This window comes from Spermophilus citellus (genome assembly GCF_964194105.1).
Source record: "Spermophilus citellus genome assembly, chromosome: 8".
Taxonomy (NCBI): Eukaryota; Metazoa; Chordata; class Mammalia; order Rodentia; family Sciuridae; genus Spermophilus; species Spermophilus citellus.
This window is the reverse complement of record NC_138189.1, coordinates 115,697,813-115,712,658: the sequence shown is the minus strand read 5'-3', so window position 1 is coordinate 115,712,658 and position 14,846 is coordinate 115,697,813. Positions and strand designations below refer to the sequence as shown.

Here is a 14,846-nt window from a genome sequence, read left to right as displayed (position 1 = left end):
TAATTTCACTAGGCTTATTTTAATAGCAAATAAATTAATTCCATTATAAATGGCAGAATGTTCAGATAGCAATAACAGACACATCTGAAGAGATTTTTCTAGGATTGATTATTCCAAGAGGATCTCCCCTGACCTTGACCTTAGTATTTCCCATTTAAGGTCTTTTAGACTGTTTTTCTACTCACTGAGATGCCAGAACAAAAGGAACCCAGAGAAATGCAAATCAGTAGACTTGGATTTAATGAATGGTATTTAATTTTAAGAGAAAAGAAAAGAACTTATAATTGGGACCACAAAGGATTACTTTCCTCCCAACCAACAGATACTATAATATTTTGAATTCACTTATCTCCTTCCCAATGTGCCAGTCTTTCCCATTTTTGTCCACACAGCTCCATCTGGTTTGAAGCCTTTTTCCCATTCCTGTTCACTAAGCAGACTCAACTGCTTTTGCTGAAACTCAGCTCAAATGTCATATTCCATTTAAAACAAAACAAAACAAAACAAAAAAACCTTTTCCCAAAAGTACCTATTTTCCTCACCACATGACTTCATAAAGTTTTAGACATACTCTGCTATTGAACTTCCTTCTGCCTTGAACTATAATCATCTATTAACCACTAGTCAGCTCCTCTTCATCTGCCCTATTTTATTTCAAATAAAAGGAGCCTGCTTTATTTTTCCTATATTATCCCTTAATAGACAGTCAACACATAATTTGGAATGTACTAAAAGGAATATAGTGTCTATCTTAAATGTTTACATTAATTTCAATCATTAAATTTACATCTTATTTAGCTAAGTTAAAATTCCAAAATGGAAATACAGAACCAAGTTTTAGAATACAGTAAATCTAATCTTTGACATTAAACAAAACTATAAAATAAGAAGCTCTAGTTTGAATTGGTATACAAATTCTAGATTTGGGGAAAGTAAATTTAAAACAATTTACTGAGGAATATTATTAAATCATGTTGAAAATGAGTTTTGGTATGTTTTATTGTGATGTAATAAATTTCTGTTGATAAGAATCAAAACTTTCAGAAAATATCCAGTGTTCGACATTTCTTTATACCATACTTATATGAAAAAAATCTACATATATGTGAGGTGTGTGTGTTTCTGGTTTTTTGTTTTCTGTTTTTTATTTTTGTGTGTGTGCTAGATATTGAACCTATGAGTGTTTTACCATTGAGTTACATTCTAGCTCTTTATGTTTTTCATTATGAGACAGTCGCTTAGGGCCTCTCTAAATTGTTGAGACTGGCTGGACTCAAGCTTGCAATACTCCTGTCTCAGCCTCCCACATCACTGGGATTACAGGCACTGCACCTGGCCTATCCTAATTTACGTTTAAAGCATCTCTCCAAACATGTGTTTCATGGCTATGGCTGTGGATCAGCAGTAGAGCGCTCGCCTAGCACATGTGAGGCCCTGGGTTCAATCCTCAGCACCACATATAAGTAAATAAAATAAAGGTATTATGTCCAACTACAACCATTAAAAAAAAGTCATGTGTTTCAGTTAGTCTAATCTAAAACATTCTCATATATTCCTTTAACATTATGCTTTGGTTGACAACTTAAATATAATTTTCTGAGGCCCAAAAAATGCCAGGATTTAAAGTGAAGCTTTCTTTTTTTTACCTTGAAATTATCTACTTAGAGAATTTACTTCTTTAGATTTTATTGATAGAAAATCCCTGGCATAAGTTGACTGAAATCTATATTTCTGCACAAGCAACTCACAAGCTGAATCTTGGGGAAAGTATTCTTCTAACAATATTGGATAATGTATGTACTATAAAATATTTTCTTGCTTTCCTCAATAAAGACAATAATGAACAACATTTATTTAACAGTTATGATATTCCTATATAAACATTTTAGACGAAGTATAATAAGCAATCAGTTCTCTCTCTCCTTATACACTGAAGTGATTATCACAAACTTACTTATCCTCATAACTGGAATTTGGGTTTGATAATAAATACAACAAATTAATTAGTGTGTTTATCTGATGTGGAAGAGGAGTGGCACTTATTGCAGCTAGTTACTTGAAATGCCTTCTCAGAGTCAGAGTAATTATGACATCTTTTTGATATTCTGCTACTTCCAGGGTCATTAACTAGTATGGTGACTGTACTATTGACCAAGCCTAAACCACTATATCCTTGCTACCTAAGGGCCTTTCCCATAGTTTTCTGTGAAACACTAGTTTCTCTTGACCCTATAACTATTGAAAGAAACTTTCAAGAGTCAAATAAGGTTGAAAAACCCTGGATTAAACTGTTATGAAAATTTATTTTACCGAAGAACATTTCTTGTTCTTTAACATGGTAAAGGAAGGATTACACTATACAATTTATGACATTACCAAACCATAGAAACATAAGCTCATGGGCTATTTTACTTCAGAGAATATTTTGTAAAATGTTGAGTGCCTCTCTCCCTCTCTCTCCCTCTGTCCCCCCCCCCCCTCTCTCTCTCTCTCTCTCACACACACACACACACACACACACACACACACACTCATAATTACATTCTGGAAAAGACTGAAAATTTCCAAACTTGTCAACATTTAATCCTTGTAGCTCATCTTCATAGTTTCCTTTAGACATCAGTAAGTATTAGTAAGCTTCTGTGATTTTCAGCAGATGGAAATATTGGGACTTGCTGTCTTCTTTCTAAGCCACATGATTTACCCTCGAGTGTCATAATGGAATACCATTAATCTAGGTTGGCTGCCTTCAGATAATATAGCCTCCTCCTGTCTGCTATCCAGTTGTTACAAAAATCAAGGTTGATAATATTTACAGAAGGCTCCAGGAAGGTAATCAATGCAGTGCCTTTACTTGCCTAGTTCTCTGCATTATATATTGGATTACAACAGAGTAAACGAAAGCTGCATAATTAGCTTTTAATAGAATCAGTTGTCAAAGAGTTCTGTTTTATTTTGTAGTTTCAGTTTTATAAAAAATATAAATTCAAAAGGCATATGAGATGGGGGTGGTGGCCCACACCTGTCATCCCAGTGGCTGGAGAGGCTGAACAGGAGGATCGAAATTTAGAGGCCAACCTTAGCAACTTAGAAAAACCCTAAGCAACTTACTGAGATCCTGTCTCAAAATAAAAAATAAAAAGGGCTGGAGTTGTAGCTCAGTGGTAAAGTTCCTCTTGGTTCAATCCCCAGTAGCCCATCACCCCCCCCCCAAAAAAAGACATACGAGATGCTTTTATTCATATGCTATAAAATTGTTGCTTAAGAAAGGCCCACTAGAAAGAAATGATACTTGTATAGTGCATACTATTTGCTTTCAGTTTTCTAATGCTTTGTGTATATGGATTCATTTAATTCTTTTACGGATGAGTAAATTAAATCACACAGAGGTTAAGAATCATGCAGAACATCACACAGCTGGTGTGTATAAGCAGAAATTTGAACCCGAGAGGATTGACTCTAGTGTTTGCAGTCGTAACTAGCAACTGATTTAAGATTCCTATTTCATTTTCCCCATCTCCATTTTATAATTTAGTGACACAAAACATGTTATTTTGGTGAAGCACTATTATATTTAAGGCTTTCTGGTGATATGATTCATGTTTCTGATGGTATCTCATCTCAGCACACCTGTCAGGAAAGGGAGTCATCAAAACATGGAACAATGGCAGTGAGTCTATAGGATAATTTGTTAAATTTTGATTCTCCTTTGATTTTTCTATTTCTATCATTATTATCCTCATCCTCCTGATGCTCATCATGACCATCATTTTCACTATTCTTTTTACTTTTTAATTATAAATCTTCTTATAGACTTATTCAAATTATTGACACAATTGGGCCAAGTAGAGATAAATATAGTTAACAATTTATAATCACCTCAAGGGCATTTTCTATAATGTATTCTGAATCATAAAAGAAATAATATAATTAGCATAATTTATGGCCAGAATATTTTATTGGACTTGAAATTTTATGTTAATATTTTGACAAATAATAACCTTCACATTTTGTTAATGCTAGCAGTTTGCTGATTTTTGGTTGGAATACCTGAATGCCCAATGACTATAGATTAAACAGAGCAGGTCAATGCAAAGTCTTAGCAATTCTTGGCAATTAAAATATATGTCTTTCTTGTTTTTGATGAATATGTATAATTAAAACATTCATAAATAAGTAAGTTTAAATTAGGCTAATACTCCCTTAGAATGCTTCTCTATAGGCACAGTAGTTGTTTACAATTACATTCTAAATAATCAATGCTAATGCCCTATTGGTTACCCAATATTTGGAATGTTATCCCTGGATATAAGTCTCTGAGAGCTTACCTGTTGTCACACCATGAACCACTCCCTCCTTGGTTTTGGAACCTATAAAACAAAAAAAAATTCAAAACATAAGTCTCAAATCATCCTTAGATGATTAGTTAGCCAATTTTAAATAGAACCAAATTTTAAAATCTCAATCTTCAGAAGTCCATGTGTCAAGATATTCCTGAGGATACCAAAAATAAAAACAAAAGGAAACTGGAGGAAATTGAGTAATCACTACCACAGATAGAAGAAATCAAAGCTAACAGGAGGGAGGTGAGGTAGGGAGAGGTTGATCAGTGGACCCTAAGTTGCAGTTATACAGCAGTAGGAAGTTCTGAGGTGGTCCTGCACAATGATTACAGAGAGCAACTGTGCACTATATATCTCAAAAAGCTGGAGGAAGAGATTTTTGGACGTTTTCACCATAAAGAAATAATAAATGTTTGAGATGAATATGTTTAAGCTGATTACATAATATGTGTGTGTGTGTGTGTGTGTGTGTGTATCAAAACATCACATGGTACTCTATTAATATAAACAATTTTGTGTTTTTCTATATCAGTTAATAAAATACACTTAATTTAAAAAATGAAAGAAAAGACTTGGACATGAAATGACCTTTTATTCCCTTGCTTCCCACTTCACAGTTCCACATACAGAAAGACAAAAAGTGAGATAACACTGGAGTTAGTGAGAAAAAGATTTTAGATTCAGAGCTGTTGAAACCACAAAAGCACAGCCCAATAGATGAGATATCCCAGAAACACAGATGGAAGGCAAAAGAAGGCAGTAACATTTGTCAAGCAGCTATTATGTAAAAGGCTTATTAAATCTCATTTAATCTCTATGATATTCATGTAATAGAAGTGCATTTTGCCCAATTCATACCTGAGGAAATTAAAAACCACAGTGCTTTGCCCAGTGCTATATACTAATAGGCTACAAGCACATTCAACCTTGGTTCATATGTAAGAAAAGAATTTCCTTCAAACCTTGACCATTACTAAATTTACAAACAAATAGTTACTACATGCATTATTCAAACTATGTTTCTTAATTATTTCATTCATAATCTCTGAGGTTAAATTTTCAGTATAGTTGACACCATTTTTTGGGATTAAAAGGATTTTTTGGACTAAAATAAAATAGCAAATAGATTTGAGATTCATCTAAAAGCTATTCTAAACCTCAAATAATGTCACTCTATCAAGACCTAGAATGTAAGGAAATAAGGACATAAATGTAAGATAAGAATTTCCTTCAAACCTTGACCATTACTAAATTTACAAACAAATACTTATTACATGCATTAGTCAAACTATGTTTCTTAATTATTTCATTCATAACCTCTCTGAGGTTGAATTTTCAGTATAGTTGACACCATTTTTTTTTTGGACTAAAAGGTTTTTTTTGGACTAAAATAAAATAGCAAATAGATTTGAGATTCATTTAAAAGCTATTCTAAACCTCAAATAATGTTGCTCTATCAAGACCTAGAATATAAGGAAATGAGGACATAAAAGCTGAAAAGGATTTAAACTCATATGTGAACATTAAGATAATTATTAAGCTTCATTTAAAAAATGCACTAAATTTTGTAAAACCCTTCCTGAGTATACAAGAAATAACTAGCAATGTTTTTTTAAAACAAACCAGAAAATTGTAAGGGAGCCTCAGTTTCCTTTTCAGCAAATTTAATAAATAAATTAATCAACTACTCTCAAAATAAAAAGGTTTTTAAAACCGTGGGGACAGAATATGATTACTTAGTGGTTGTGCTGGTTTTAAAATGCTGACCATCAAGTCAGAGTCCAAATGGTAAGAAAATACATTGTACAGATATTTAAATTTTTAATAATCTTCGTTATCTCTTGCTCGTAATTCATGAATCAAACTTTGAAAAATGTTTTATCTGAGGTTGTTTCTAGATACAAATTTATTTAAAATTTAGAAGACTTTCATGATCTAATAATATGATTGATAAGATGATCTAAATAAATACATAAGATCATATTGAAAATATTTATTGAATATGTTTGAACATATAAAAATATGGCATTAAGTGAACTGTGCATGCATCATATCTGAACCTATTGAACCTTTGCTATTTTATAAGGTATAAAAATAGCCAATGGAACTTTCCAGATTTAATAAAATAAGTATACTTAAGAATCTTCAATATCAATGTAAAGAGCCCCCCCCAACACAAATAAAACATAAACTAAAGCTTTATAGTTAAGCATGTAGTCTTTGGATTCAGAATGTCTGGGTTTTAATATTCATATCACCTCAAAATAGGCAAATACATATTACTGGTCTACATGATGATAAAAGGAAATAATTCATATGAAGTTCTTAAGGCATGTTTAGTATATAGCAAATACTTAGTGATAAGTATTATTCTTCATAAATAATGTTTGCAAAGGGATTTGCAGTTTAAAGCAGAGGACAAAGCACCAAATTGTAAATGTCATAAAAATGAAGATGTACGGTTGTTAAATATGTCAAAGTATATATTATAGCATTATATATAATACAACATTCCAGACAAGGTTCATTTTTAAATGGTATTGTGACATTGTGAGATGCACTGAGCCAAAGCTCTGTAAGTTATCTTAATAATTAATGAGTGGAAAATTACAAGTAGTCAGTAGAAAAACCTGATTGTCTTATGACCTTTATTGTTGAAATAAGATAATTTAATCTTATTTATAAATACATAAAGAAATAAAAATGTTAAAATTAATTTAACTTACTCTTAAAACGCTATTTATTTAGTATACTGTAATTCAAAATATTAACAATCAAAGTGTTTTATTGCTTCATAAAAATTTTATCAAAAGTAGTTTAAGTTGGACATGTTGGCACATTCCTATAATCCCAGCAACTACAGAGGCTGGGGCAGAAGGATCACAAGTTTGAGACCAGCCTCAGCAATTTAGTGAGGCCTTAAATAACTTAGCAAGACCCTGTCTCATAAATAAAAAATAAAAAAGGCCAGAGATGTAATTCAGTGATAAAATACCCCCAGGTTCAATCCCCAGTTTTTAAAAAAAGAAGTTTAAAACAGTGTTTGCTTTATCATTGCATAACTTTCTATTTGGGCACCTTTTTATGTTTGTTTGGTTTTTTTTAAAGAGAGAGTGAGAGAGAGAGAGAGAGTGAGTGAGAGAGAGAGAGATAATTTTTTAATATTTATTTTTTAGTTTTCAGCGGACACAACATCTTTGTTTGTATGTGGTGCTGAGGATCGAACCTGGGCCGCACCTGGGCTGCACGTATGCCAGGTGAGTGTGCTACCGCTTGAGCCACATCCCCAGCCCCACCTTTTTAGGTTTTAAAGAACCATCATAGTCTTTCTAAGTTTAGATCAATTTCCACAATGTTATCCTTTGCACTTTTGATATGATAATATCTCCCTGATAGTTTCTTAAAGTGTTTTGTGACATTACTTCCTCTGATAACACTCCAACCAATCCAGCCCCTCCTCCCTAATGTTGATATACTTTACTTTCACAGAGTCTTCTTGACAGCATACCTAGAGTCTCTGAACTATACTAGTAACCATATTCCTGTGATCAGCTATTTCTTCAATAAATCAACACGTGTTTGATTCAAATTTTACTTCCAGCATTTTCTACTTCACTTATTTGTTTCATCTTTGTGGGCCTCTTTGCTGTGCCTATTGTGCACTTCTGTGAAATATCACATGGATTGATCACTAGAAGACAAGGAGGCTATACAACTACAGGTGATGCTTCTGCATAAACAGCATGACAAATGCAAAGTGACAAATCACTGACAAACTATAAAGGTGATGTAGTTTAGTTGTTGAGTATAATGCAATTCTGTTATTTATGCAATGGTATGGGGGCTGAAGAGCTAGCAGTAAATTTTATGCCTTGTGCAGTTACTCTCAATTTATGCACTGTGATAACAGAAATTTAAATTGTGCTGTTAGGGGACAGGTGTGACTTTGTGTTAACTGTAATCTGTGTATACTGGGCAATGCACAATAAGAACACCTTGTATTTAAAAGAATGTCTCTCATCTCTATCCCTCACCCTCACACCCTGCACTCCACATTTTTAAAAGTAAATAAATAATTGTGGAAAAGTTTAATGGCTGATCTGGTTTTCCCTCTCTGCCTCAGCAGTACCTGAGAATTTGACCCTTGGTTAAATTGTGGAATGCACTTAGAATCAAAGACAAGAGTCCCTATGAAGTTTACACACACACACACACACACACACACACACACACATACACACACCAAGCCAATGACCTGTTCTTTGCTGTCATAATTGTTCATTGGTAATTTAATTTAATTGATTATTAACCCTTAACTCATGAGCAATCTCTAACTGATAAAACATACTACAAAATAAGTACCAAGGGGCTATGTGATAGCAAGATATCAAAGCTGAAGGGCTAGCAGAGCTGATGACCTCTTTGAGCTAAGGTAGCCCACTCCTTCCCTATCTCACCTCTCTCACCACCTCACAGGGGTGCAGGCTAGACAAGATCACAAGTAACACCTGGGATTTTCAAGAGCTCCACTGTACAATTTTTGCATATGCTGTGTTGACTTTCTCAACCTGTGAGGTGAAAGCATACTGTGACTTGAGCATTTGAGATCAGTCACACCGGTGACCACATTGCTGGTTGAGCAGGATGCTAGAAGAATTGTGAAGATCATCATTTTCTTGCATTTATTTTTCAATACTTTATATTATATAAAGATAATTAAAGTTTTCTGCTTTTGATTTTTGAATCCCAGTTTACAATTTGTGAGTCATGTGATTGAGGAGATTTGTATCTACTAAACTGAAGTAGGCTAATTGAAAATTTCTGTATACAGATTTTACCAAGGGAGGAAAAAATACATAAAAATAACACTGATTGTTATGATACTTCTTCAATCATGTAAAAGGTAGTTTTCAAATATGTATTTTATATATGGAATGAGATTACTTTTGAGGCTTCTTCCAAACTTCTTCAGACAAAAGTGAAATTATACATTTTTCTTTGATCACTTCTAGTCTTTCAAACTTGTTATTAACAATGGTTTTTGTAACAAAGGATAAAAAGATAAGAATAAAGCATATTGGCAAAGTAATTGCTCTCTTGGAGAATTGATCTGATTGTAATAACCATAGTTCTTATAACTGAGAGTGTGCTCAATTACTCAGATGTCCTGTTTTATTATGCCATTCTCACAAAGATTCCACAAAGTAGTTGTATTTTTCTAGATCATATTTTTACAAATGAGGGAAGTAATACTCAGAAAAATTAAGTACCTTCACCAAGACACTAAAGGTAAGAAGTAATATAAAACTTAGATCTATATAACATCAAGTCTGTGTTCTCTCCACTTTATGAGTAGTCCAACTATGGGCCTATGGTCAATTTCAGTCTACTATCCTCTTAGGTAAAGTTTTTTTTTTGAAACACAGACGTACTAATTATCATCTATGGTTGCTTTCACTTCAACGGCAAAGTTGAGTAGTTGAGACTGGGATCTTAAAGCCAAATAATTACTACATGATCTTTTACCAGAAATATTCACCAAAACCTGGACCATGTTCTCATGTCTTCAGTTGGTCATTTTTCATCCTAAGTCCTATATACATGTTCAACTTTTAATTGGATTTCAGAACATAACCAATAAATAATTTGTAAGATATACCATGTGTTGATACTACAATAGCATTGAACATTATTAGAATATTTGACATATTAACATATTACAATATTATACAATCACTTAACAGCAAATAAGAGAATTAATCTCTGAAAAATAAAAACGTTTTACTTTCCCAAACTCATAGTTAATAATGAAAACATATAAGTGTTCTAAATGACAAGATCTATTCATTATCTGAAAAAGAGCAATACATTACATCAATATGCAATAGTTTATGTGTTTATTACAAACTAAGGGAGTAAGTCTTAGCATTCTAAAAAAAATAACATTAGAGAACAAAGTTACTGAGTAATTGATATCAAAGAATAGTTGCAAGCCTGAAATTGCAAAACATCTAAAAACTGGATAGAGAGAGAGACAGCAATTACCTGGATGTCACTAATTCTGTACTGCAAATTTCATTTAAAATACATAATCACACTTCACAAAAAATAAGCTGAAATTAGCTTATCAATCTTTTCCCTCTTGTTCACACTCATTTTAAGATTTTCTGAAAATATCTTAAAGTAAAGAAAGTATATTTTAAGAAAAAATTGGTGGAGAGATTCAGTCAATTAAAAAAAGAGTCTTTGAAAAATAAGTAAAAGTGATCTGCTATAAACTTTGATGAGAAGCATTCATAAAATGGTTTCAGGCTATAAATGTTTGCTCGCTTACCGTGGATTGACACCATGCTTTCTTTAATTCCATAAACCTAGAAGTAGCATCCATGCCTTCTATACCACCCCATATGCTCATCCTCTATCTTAATTGCTCATCTTCATTTAGGAAGAAATAAAAATCCTAGTTTTCTAGCAAAATGATTCTGGAAATACAAAAGATTAGCCTTATCTTTTACTATTTGCTAAAACACACACATTTGCATTCACCTACCTATGGACAGCTATGACTCATACCATCCTCTTGAGAAGTGATCACCCGAAAATGAATCAAGCAAGAAGCACCAGCATTTAGAGTATCAATCATTCTGAGCCTTCAGTCATGAATAGAGATGAAATGACATCTGGGGTTTACATACCTACATAGAGAACACCCTCTTTTGTCTTTCCTGCTGCTTCTGCCACACCCTGCTTGGTTTTTTCAGCAGCTGCCACAACTCCCTCCTTGGCCTTTGAAAGTCCTTTCATGAATACATCCATGGCTAAAGATTTTCTTGAGACTACCCTGGAGAACACAAAATACACTTCCAATGAGAACATCTGGACAAAAACAACCAAGATTAAAACATCCAAGATTAAAAAAAAAAAAAAAAAAAAAAAACACTAAAGAACAACAGTAGAAATCCCCAAGACTGAGAGACTGAGAGACTTGAAAGTACCCCCATTTCACCCATGGGACAGACCAGTCTTTTTAGCTTTTGTATTAAAAATTTAGCATCTCCCATCCACATTGGCTAGTAAAAGTCTAGTCACCTAAACATAGATTAGGATGAATTATCTGAGTTGTTCTTCCTGCATTTCAGAAGTGGAGTTGCTTGAAAAGATGGACCCTGTCTTTCAACTTCCCAGGGTCCAAAAGGTAATAGTAAAGTTAGAAGCATGCTTAGAAGAAAGGGAGCTGGAGGCTTGGGGTTAGGGGAATCCTTAAAATGAATCCAAGCCGAGGGCTTATAGGTTGATCCAGGAGAGGGGAGGGAAGAGAACTAACTACCCACTCCAGATGTGGCTGAACCTTATGTTAAGGCTAACCCCAAAGCGCTGGTTTTAATCCTGCAGACCATCCACCTCAGCCCTGGGCTATCTACTCAGAGCAGGTCCTCTCTATCCTAAGGGCAGACTCCAGTCTAGCGCCAGCCAACCCAGAGAGCATGTTCCTCAGCTAGAATGTGGTATCTGACCTTGAGCCTCGCACTTGTTAACCCCTCACCACCTGTTGACTTGTCTTCTCTGCACTTCCATTTAATTATTTACCAAACGCAGCTTCCTCACTTTCCAGAGAAAATTGAGTAAGCGGGCTGCGGGAGGGGGAGCGGGATGTGATAAGAGAAAAAAGTTGAATGTTCACGCATCCATCATCCTAGCGTTTCCACAAGCAAAAGCATATTCCGGAGGAGCAACCTGACCCCTCAACCTCTGCGAAGGAGAAGCTGGGAGTGTAGGAAGCAGGAGGAAACCTGGGTCAATTTACTTTCTTTAAGCTCACTAACCCGCAAGTACCCAAAGACCCGATGCAGCTGGTCGCCAACGCTGCACCAAACCACCTCCCAGGAGTCCATGGTGACTCCCCTACTACCAGTCCCCCCCGCCGCCCCAGAATTTCCAAAGCTGGGGGGTTATATCTACAGGTACTCACCTGTGTCCCTCTGCGTCTCCAGAACTCCAATTCCTCCTCCTCTTTTTTTTTTTTCCTTTTTAAATCTAAACAATTTCCAAATGTTATTTAAATAGGTAGAGGGAGGAAAAGGAGCACATAGGAAGGGCGGAGGCGGCACCAGGAGAGAGGGTGGTCCTCAGTGGAGGCTGCTGTCAGCACAACACAGGGACTAGAGAGTGGGGGCGTGGGAGGCAAACCCGCGAACCTGTCGTCGAATTGCCACTCCCCGTCCCCCCACACAGGAGGATCAGAGAAAAAGATACAGAGGGTCGAAAGGGAAGGAGGCAGAGAGAGCAGAGGATGGAAAAGGCGGGGCTGGGTCCCCGAGGGCTCTCTAAAGCCAGCACGCACCTCACTCCACGTCGCCGCGCTGGGTCGCTAGCCCCCTCGCTCCGGCCCCCTTCTCGTGGTCTCGGTCTTCCTCCCCCGTCCTCTTCCTCCTCCTTCCCCGCGGCTCACCGCCTCCACAGCTGATTTGTCAGCGCCTCTCCCCGCCCCTCTCCCCGCGCTCGCTGCTTTCGCTGCCGCGTGCGCTTCGCTCCTTTTCTTGGATGGAGATGGGGATGGGGGTGGGAGAGCAGGTTGCACCTCCAACTGCAGTCCCCCCTTTAAGGTCCGGGCGGCGAAGAGGTGGGCTGTTCCGCGCTTCACCTGGAGTTCAGGGTCACGGGGGCTCTTGGGGTTATCGGGCACAATTACGCTTGGGCTCTAGTCTCCCCCGCTCCCCTCACCACCTGCTTCCCTGTCTTGGGCTTTCCTTTGGTTCCTCTTGGGGACCCTCCCGTCAGAGTCACCACCAAAAACAGTGCTTAGCTCTTGGGAAGAAGCTGAGGGAGTCAGGCGGCTTTGGCAAGGGTGCTCACAACCAGTCCACCAGGAGCACGTTTCCTGGCATTATTGAGATCGATAGGGTCTAAGACACAATGTTAAGGGTCGCTTTTGTTCAAACATCCCCAAGATTTTCTTTTGCTCTTAATCTGGCAAGAGCCCGAAAGGGTCCCGCGGGTGGAAAGAAGACGACTACGGAAGAGTTACAGGTCCAGGAGGCTGGGCAAATCCTCTTCCCACCCCACTATCACCATTTTCTTTTCCACCAATCAGCGGATGCCAGACGCTGATTTTTTTTTTTTTTTCCCATCTGTAGAGCAAGAAATAAATATTCCCCAGCCGTCGAAAACAAGCGATCATAAGACATTCCCTCTTAGAAATGGGACATTATTTCTAGACCCAAGAACATTGGTCTAGGAGATAAATCCGGTGTGGTTTTACCCTCCGGGAGCACCATATCCAATTTTTGAAAGGCAGATTCTGCATAGCACTCACCTTTCTGACTTCTGGTTCTGGTTGCACTCGGAGCTGACAGCCCCCTCTCTAGTTCCCAGCACACACACGTACACACTCAGACAAAAAGACGTACAAGCACGAGCATCAAGACAATCTTTGCATAGGTTAATACATTTTCACCTCTTTCAGAGCTGAGTGGAGAACAGCTGTTCCCGGATCCCACCGGAATGGAGAACCAAGCTCCTCCCTCCAGCAGAAAGCCTTTGCTTTCTTTGCCTGGATTCTGAACAGTACTAGAAAGAAAAACAACTTTTTGCTGCATTTTTAAATTTTGTTTTGTTTTTATTTTTATAGAAAAAAATGTTTTCTCTGACTCTTATACTCATTTAGGTTCTAAATGTTGTGTAAAATGAAGTTTAAGTTTTATTTAAAATTTAAGTAAAGACATTTTAGATATCCTTAGACCAAATACAACCTTTTGAAACCAGGAGGGAAAAGAATTAAATAATTATGTATTAAACATATAGAAAAGTACACACACACACACACACACACACGTATATGTTTGTAAGAGAAAGAGATTTATTGCTTGAACTCCTTCACCCTTAGTATGCCTTTTTTTTAAAAAAAAAATAGCCTTTGTAATGCAGTGGTTTATATTTTGTTTCCTTAGGATCAGAGAAAGAAGGCTGGACTTGGGAACTGATTGACTTTGAGAACTTATGCTCTCCAGTCTCCAGTTTCCCATTTTGTAAATGAAGACATGAACTTAGAGAATTCCTCTCTTTACAACTTTTTACTACGGAAAATATTCAAACCCATAGTAAGGTAGGGAGAATAAAGGACTCCCATATGAATATGACTCAACTGCGAAATTTTTCAGTACATGGTTGATCTTATCCCATCTATATGTCTATCCACTTTATCACTATCAACCCCTCTTCTTTTTAGCAAATTCTAAATTTTACGTATATATTTTCAACGTTGAATAATTCAGCCTACGTTAATAAAATGCAACAATTTAAAATAACAAAAACATTAGATGATATTTTAAATGAAAATGCAACTTATATAGTGAAATGTTCCATTTTAAGTGTATTTATATCACTTTTGAAAAATCCATGAGTTAGTGTAACATCTCACTTTGGAGACATAGAACATTTTTATTAGCCCAGAAAGTTGCTTTGTACCCTTCCAAATTAGGCCTCTTCTAGTTGTACATATTCCAT

General features: G+C 36.1%; 1 protein-coding gene across 4 annotated transcripts in view; it reads right to left on the bottom strand.

Annotated features, from left to right (window-relative positions):
- SNCA (synuclein alpha) overlaps positions 1-13,795 on the bottom strand; it is a 109,530-nt gene extending 95,735 nt beyond the window's left edge. Inside the window, exons 1-4 of one of the 4 annotated variants that reach the window (XM_081303127.1) lie at positions 12,685-13,331; positions 12,313-12,377; positions 11,039-11,184; positions 4,329-4,370 (exon numbers count right to left, since the gene is read on the bottom strand). In XM_081303127.1, coding sequence (XP_081159253.1) covers positions 4,329-4,370; positions 11,039-11,159 — 163 coding nt within the window. In that variant the 5' untranslated portion in view covers positions 11,160-11,184; positions 12,313-12,377; positions 12,685-13,331. Of the gene's footprint in view, positions 1-4,328; positions 4,371-11,038; positions 11,185-12,312; positions 12,642-12,684; positions 13,332-13,656 lie in introns of those variants that run through there. The other 3 variants (XM_081303129.1, XM_081303126.1, XM_081303128.1) reach the window with 3 other exon arrangements.
- Positions 13,796-14,846: the final 1,051 nt, after the last annotated feature.